Source organism: Amblyomma mixtum, chromosome 3, assembly GCF_055824585.1.
Source record: "Amblyomma mixtum isolate Tamu chromosome 3, ASM5582458v1, whole genome shotgun sequence".
Lineage (NCBI taxonomy): Eukaryota > Metazoa > Arthropoda > Arachnida > Ixodida > Ixodidae > Amblyomma > Amblyomma mixtum.
In genome coordinates, this window is record NC_143014.1 from 197,512,448 (window position 1) to 197,518,447 (window position 6,000).

The following is a 6,000-nucleotide window of genomic DNA, read 5'->3' on the forward strand; positions in this document are numbered from 1 at the left end:
GAATTTCGGATACGCAGAAAAAAAAAAAACCTACCAACATACAGCCATGAAACCCACGAGCTGCGAGCAAAAATCCTAGTAAGGCGGGCTCGTCAACGCATGAAAACTCTCATTCCAGAATTTCAATGCTGCCAGCAGACGACTTAACACGTCAAAATCTCATAAACGATCAGTGCTTGAACTGCAGCCGCCTATCACTGTTCGAGTAGAGAAACTGAACAAGTCAGGGCTGTTTTCCAGGGGAGAGCGGCTGAAACGTCTTGCTGTCTTGGAACAGAGCAATTACCAGGTGCAATATTTATAGACGCAAAGAAATAATTTTTTCGATTTTTATAGCGTTTAATTGTGTTGTTTGATGTGCCTAAGAGACATTCGAACGTAGCTAGCTGCTGACGAAGCATCCAGGGCCAACAAGTGTCTAAGGTCTTTGAAGCCTGTTAAAAAGATTTCACGGGCTAATTACGCGCCATTCTGCTACATACATATCACGTGAGCCTCAGTGTGCAATATTTACCGTATTTACTTGCCTAATGAACGTGCTCGCGTAATGAACGCATCCCCGACTTCGGCTGACAAAAAGCACAATTTTTTTTCTTCTCGCGTATTAAACACTCTCCTTTCTTTTGGCGCACAGTGTGCTGATTATGATAGGACTTCGAACGTCCCTCTTTTGAACGCAGAAACAACTACGCAATGACATGAAGTTCTATCCGTCGAATGTCAATACTTGTGCACCGTATCCTACGGTACGAACAGCCAATAAGAATGTTCCGCGAGGAGTCTGAGAACCAATTGAAACCGCTTCTAACTACAAATGGTTCGATATGTTCTTTGTTCAATCTGCCATAATAAGGATCATAACAACTTGCTGCGGCGGGGCTTCGCACCTAATGCTGTGAGTTGTTCTATAGTGGGCTCCGATTTGGCTCTCTTTAGAAGCAGTGCGGGCCGCTACACGAGATATACAAGCGGGTTTAGGATAAAAGTTGTTTCACGATGCTCCCGAGCACGAAGGGAGTGCTGAAGAGTGTATTTTGTTTTATTTTAAAGGTGAATATCACCGCATGAAGTATTTCTGCTATCAGTATACTCACATTATGTTTACTGAATATTTTACCTCTGATAATGAACGCATCCTCCCAAATTTTCTTTTTTTTTAAGAAAGGTTCGTCCATTGTGCGAGTAAATAGGGTATGTGCAGCGCATCTTTTCAAGGCGCGCACATTATTTCCTGCAAAACACTTATAATGCGACACAAATGTCGATACGTTTGAAAAAGTAACGTACACCCTCAAAATGAAACAATGTTTCAACAATTATGTCCTTTTTCAGTACATGTTTTGGAGGATTTCGAAAGAATTTCGCACCTAACTGCTACTAAAGCTTACACTAAAACAGTGCATCGCATTTATCAGTGTCTTGCAAAAAAGGCACGGTCAAAACATCCACAGCGCTTCCCCGTAACCGCGAGAAACGAGTAACAAACGTCGTTATTCAGCCATTCAAATTTTGTGATTTATTCACAACCAGTAACGTGTATCATGTTTCTTTTGTGTTTTTTTTTTCAGGTCGTAGAGTTTAGCGCCATCTCCGGGTGCAGCTCTACTGTGAGAATAAAAACGGCTGCACTAAATAAAAGGGGAGGGGAGGGGGTAAAGAAAACATGCTGCTTCGTACCCAATCGCTGTGATTGCAAACAGTGAAGACAAACAATTGCGTTTAGCTCTGTTACCGCACCTGCAATAATTAAACGCTAATTATTGACCGTTTATTGCCGAATTTTTGAGCAGATTGTAGGCTTGTAGTAAACGTTTTAAACAGATTTCTTGATTTCGGCTGGTTGCAGAATTGTGGCGTTATAATAAAGGAGTAATTATTCATTATAATCCGCCCAAACTCAGTTATAAGGCTACAAAGAAAAGCTATACAGCTTTCACAGAAACTTCGTATTTTAAGAATTCGTCCCGATCCGGAGATCGAACCCGGAACAACCACCTGTCCGGGGAAGTCACTCGACCAACTGTGCTAACCAGAGCCGCTGCAGATGACAGGTCGAGGCCGAATTTATAAACAATTTGAAGTGGGAACAGTGTTTTTAGCCGCATGGCTACGCTCAGGTGGACTACGAGTAATTACTCCCTTATAAAACGCACTCCTATTTGTCGATGAATTAGCTCTCACCCTCTGCTAGCCGCCCTAGTTAGCGCTGTTGGTAGAGCGACTGCCCCCTAACAGGCGGTAGTTCCGGTTTCAATCCCTGGACCAGGACAAATGTTTGTTCCAACTACAAAGTTTGGATGAAAGCTTTATAGCTTTCTTTTGTAGCCGTATGGTTGCGCTTAGGTGGATGCTAATAAGTAATTACTCCCTTATTACAAATTTACTCCACCTTGCGGGTTTTCCCTAAACATCAGATTAATGTGGCGTTATGCAAACCGTTCCTGTGGCATGCTTCACAATGCTTACGTGAAGTCCTCTTCTCTTTCTACTGGAAAGGGCTTCCTAAAAGAGCATCGCTTAATTCCTATCGATTATTTTATGTGTTTCAGGGTACCCTGTGTTGCAAAACAAGCTGCAGTTCCAAAAACCAGGGATAGTTTGCAACAAAGACGACTGGAACAAATTTCTTCTGGCCACAAAAGTGAGTGACAACGGAAGCACAAGAATGGCCTGCCCTTTTATGCATTCGTCATTTTACAGGTACAGCTAAGCGTAATTACAGCGAAACGTTCCATGAAGTAATAGTAGATATACCAAACGAAACGAAACTGTTCTTGACATCGCCGCATACACCGACACGTTTGATTGCAAACGTGATAATAACGAAAAATCCTTCATGAAAAGAAAAAGAAAAGATCAGAGCCGGCCATATCGCGCTGCTTGTTCGCCTTGCGGCAGTGCGCAAAGTTGGTACGCTTTCACTCATTCGGTGCAGCTCCTGTTGCCATTTCGTCGCCGCCGAGGAAGGCTTTACACGTTCTTGATGGCCAAACAATTGTCGACCTCAGTCTGACACTGGTTGATATTGATAACGCTCTCTGTATGTAATCGCACCTGTTCTGCTGCTTTGTGACAGCGGGCCAGTTACACACCGATGCCGCCAGTTCATGTGCGAGAAGGCAGTGCCACTCTAGGAGATCCAGAGCGGGGGAGCGGCGTGTGGAGAAGAGATCACTCTATAGACACGCCCTCCGCAGGCTGCGAGAGCAAGTGGGTGCGGCTGCTCGCGCTCCTCAGCCCCGCGGTTTCGATTTCAGGGGATTTTCGAGGCCCTTTCAATGCAGAATGAAGGCCACAAATGCGTGACTGCTGCTCCCCAAGTACTGCCACCCAAAGAGATGCATGACGCCTCTCCTGTTGCTTCACGTTCCTTCTTGTCCTCGTCCCATTTGTGCCTTTGTTTCCAATATGGCTACGAACCAACAAGCCCAAACCAAAGTACTTCTAGAGCCTGACACGTGCGCTGAGTTTCTGCGTGGGTTTCCCTCTTTCCTTTTTTTTTCTGCCGCCTTTTGCATGCTTTCTGGCTTGTTTTTGGTTTGACACGTACTTCGCACGGATTGTGCCCACGACAGCTAAAAGCAAAACAAAAAAAAGTCTGGAAGATCTTATATCAGTTAACTGTTTTCTTTTGAATTTTTTTGTTTTCCTTGGTGCTTTTTCTCTTACCTGCTTTTGATGCGCCGCTTTGAAACTCTTTTCCTGGACTCGCTTAACTGCTCCTTGGTCGGAAACAGTGACTGCGCCCAAACGCGGACAAAGGGAACTATCGGTTGGAGCTTAGCTTTCGTCCGGTGCGAGCGCCTTTGTCCTACGTGTTAGTTATGTTGAACTGACCTGCTCGCAAGGCTCTAGTTAATGGCGCAGTGAGAATTCCTTCTTCCCTATCTTGTCTTGCTTCCGTTTCTGCCATTGCAGTGCCGTTCGGCCACGATGCAGCATTTTTGCGTGCTGTTTCTTTTGTTTTCGTCGCTCTGCCTTTACGTATATGCTGTTCTAGTTAGTGTGTGCTGTTTCGTTGTAATCTCTGTAAGCTGAACGCATGAAACCTATTCAGCTTATCATATACGACGCCGATCAAGCACTCTTTTCTCTATCATATAGGAAGGGGCTGCTGTAGAGGTAGAACTTCTTCAAAACTAATAGTCCAATGCTCCTTTCCGTGTTAACGCAGTAGCTTTAAAGGCCCCGTTGCCCAGAAAATCAGGCGTCGGCGTTGTGAGCGAAAAATCACGAGCATGATTCTGGCAGGTGTTGCCCAGAGAGCAACCTACAAGGCAGGTGGGCCACCTAGGTCATGTGACCTTGCAGCGTGATAAAACCTGACCACCGGATAGGGAGCAAACTTCCCACCGTGGCAGGCGGCAGTTTAATTAATGGCTGGTCGCTCGGGAAAAGCAACCTGGGCCGCACAAGGCCCACCGCTGGGAGCACCTGCCTTCACAGGGCAGTGGCCCATCGCTTAACCACTGCACCACTGCGCTAGGAGGGGTACGAGGACTCCCAGGCATCTATGAATCAAGAATTACCTTCTGCATATTCGGGAATTAACCCATAACGCTAACGCGTCATACCCAATTAAGGCGGAGCTTAAGTGTCCCCTCCCTTTTTTTTTGGGGGGGGGGGGAGGCGATTACTAACTGACGCTTAAATTTGCGCAGAGTAGCCAACAAAAAGGGCAGAACTGATGATATATGACACATTCATTATTCAGGCAGTCATTATTCTTCCAGAAGATTTGTGAATTGTGAATTTGGTGTTTAGCGTCCTGAAGCGATATGGGCTGTGAGAGACGCTGTAATGGAGGTCTACTGATTAATTTAGACCACGTAGGGTTCCTTAACGTACGCCCTCATCGCACAGCACACATGCGTTTTTTATTTCGTCTCCACCTAAATACGGCCGCCACGGCCAGGATCGAACCCTTAACCTTGGGATGCAGCGTATTTGTGAGCACACAGTTTCTGGCTGGAATGACCATAAACCGTGATAGTCTGACCACAAGAGGAATGATTTGTGCTAAATTAAAATAAATACAGCGCATCTGTTTGCGGAATCTGGAAGGAATGCAGTGTCGCGTATAAATCGTCCCACTCTGTTTCTTGCAGCTGTCACGCAGCGCCGAATGTCAAGACGTCCTGAAGTTCATCACAGAATGGGCTGGTGGCGCACCAAACCTGAGCTATTCTTTTCAGTAGATAAATTCCGTGCACAATTAGAACGTTACCACGGGCTTAGATCATGGACAAGAGGTGAGAGGGCCTCGTGTTCGCCCAGTGAGTCTGCCACATCGCACATATGGATCTACAGAAAATGTTTTGAAGAGTAAATCAGTGCAACCTTAGAATAAAACCACTTCGTGGGATGCAGGTTTTGTTCTCATTCTAAAACAGTGCAGACAAAACAAGGACGACGGGAAGAAACTTACAAAACGAGCGGTGGCTTACAACTGAACTTTATTGAGTTAACAACTCGCCCAGGCTTCTACTTTGGCAGGTTTTGTGTTAGCTAGTAAAGGTTCGATTTCAAACAGCTGGGTCACATTGCATTGTCTTTCTTCTTTTTCAACAGGATTTTTTAGTTTGATTTAAAAATGAACTAAAATTTGCACACCGGTCTTCCATTGTATTTCTCATGTTAAGGTGTTAGACCTCTCCATATGCTCATTACCCACACATAGCTCATTTTAAGAGATACAAGCGATTATTTCTATAAATTTAGATATAATGCTGCAACTAAGAATGCATTTTTGCAATGATCCTCTCAGCTTGCCCTAACTTCCGCTACTGCGGCAGATCTCAGTACAAGCACCCACAAATGTGGCTTGATTAAGGGCTTGGAAATGGTTATGCATGTGCAGTTCGAGCTAGAACTCTGCAGGGCACTGCCGGAAGAGTCTCTGGATCATAAGGTTAAATAAAGCTCAGCAAGTAACGTTTATTATCCTCTCTCACACACGCGCACGCTTCTGGGGTTTTTGAAACACTCGACAGCGAAGAG

General features: G+C 45.1%; 1 protein-coding gene across 1 annotated transcript in view; it reads left to right on the forward strand.

The window, feature by feature from the left end:
- The window catches only part of Oseg2 (intraflagellar transport protein Oseg2), a 64,840-nt gene extending 59,413 nt beyond the window's left edge, over positions 1-5,427 (forward strand). Inside the window, exons 42-43 of the mRNA XM_089577301.1 lie at positions 2,550-2,641; positions 5,109-5,427. Coding sequence (XP_089433427.1) covers positions 2,550-2,641; positions 5,109-5,198 — 182 coding nt within the window. The 3' untranslated portion in view covers positions 5,199-5,427. The remainder of the gene's footprint in view (positions 1-2,549; positions 2,642-5,108) is intronic.
- The last annotated feature ends 573 nt before the right edge of the window (positions 5,428-6,000 follow it).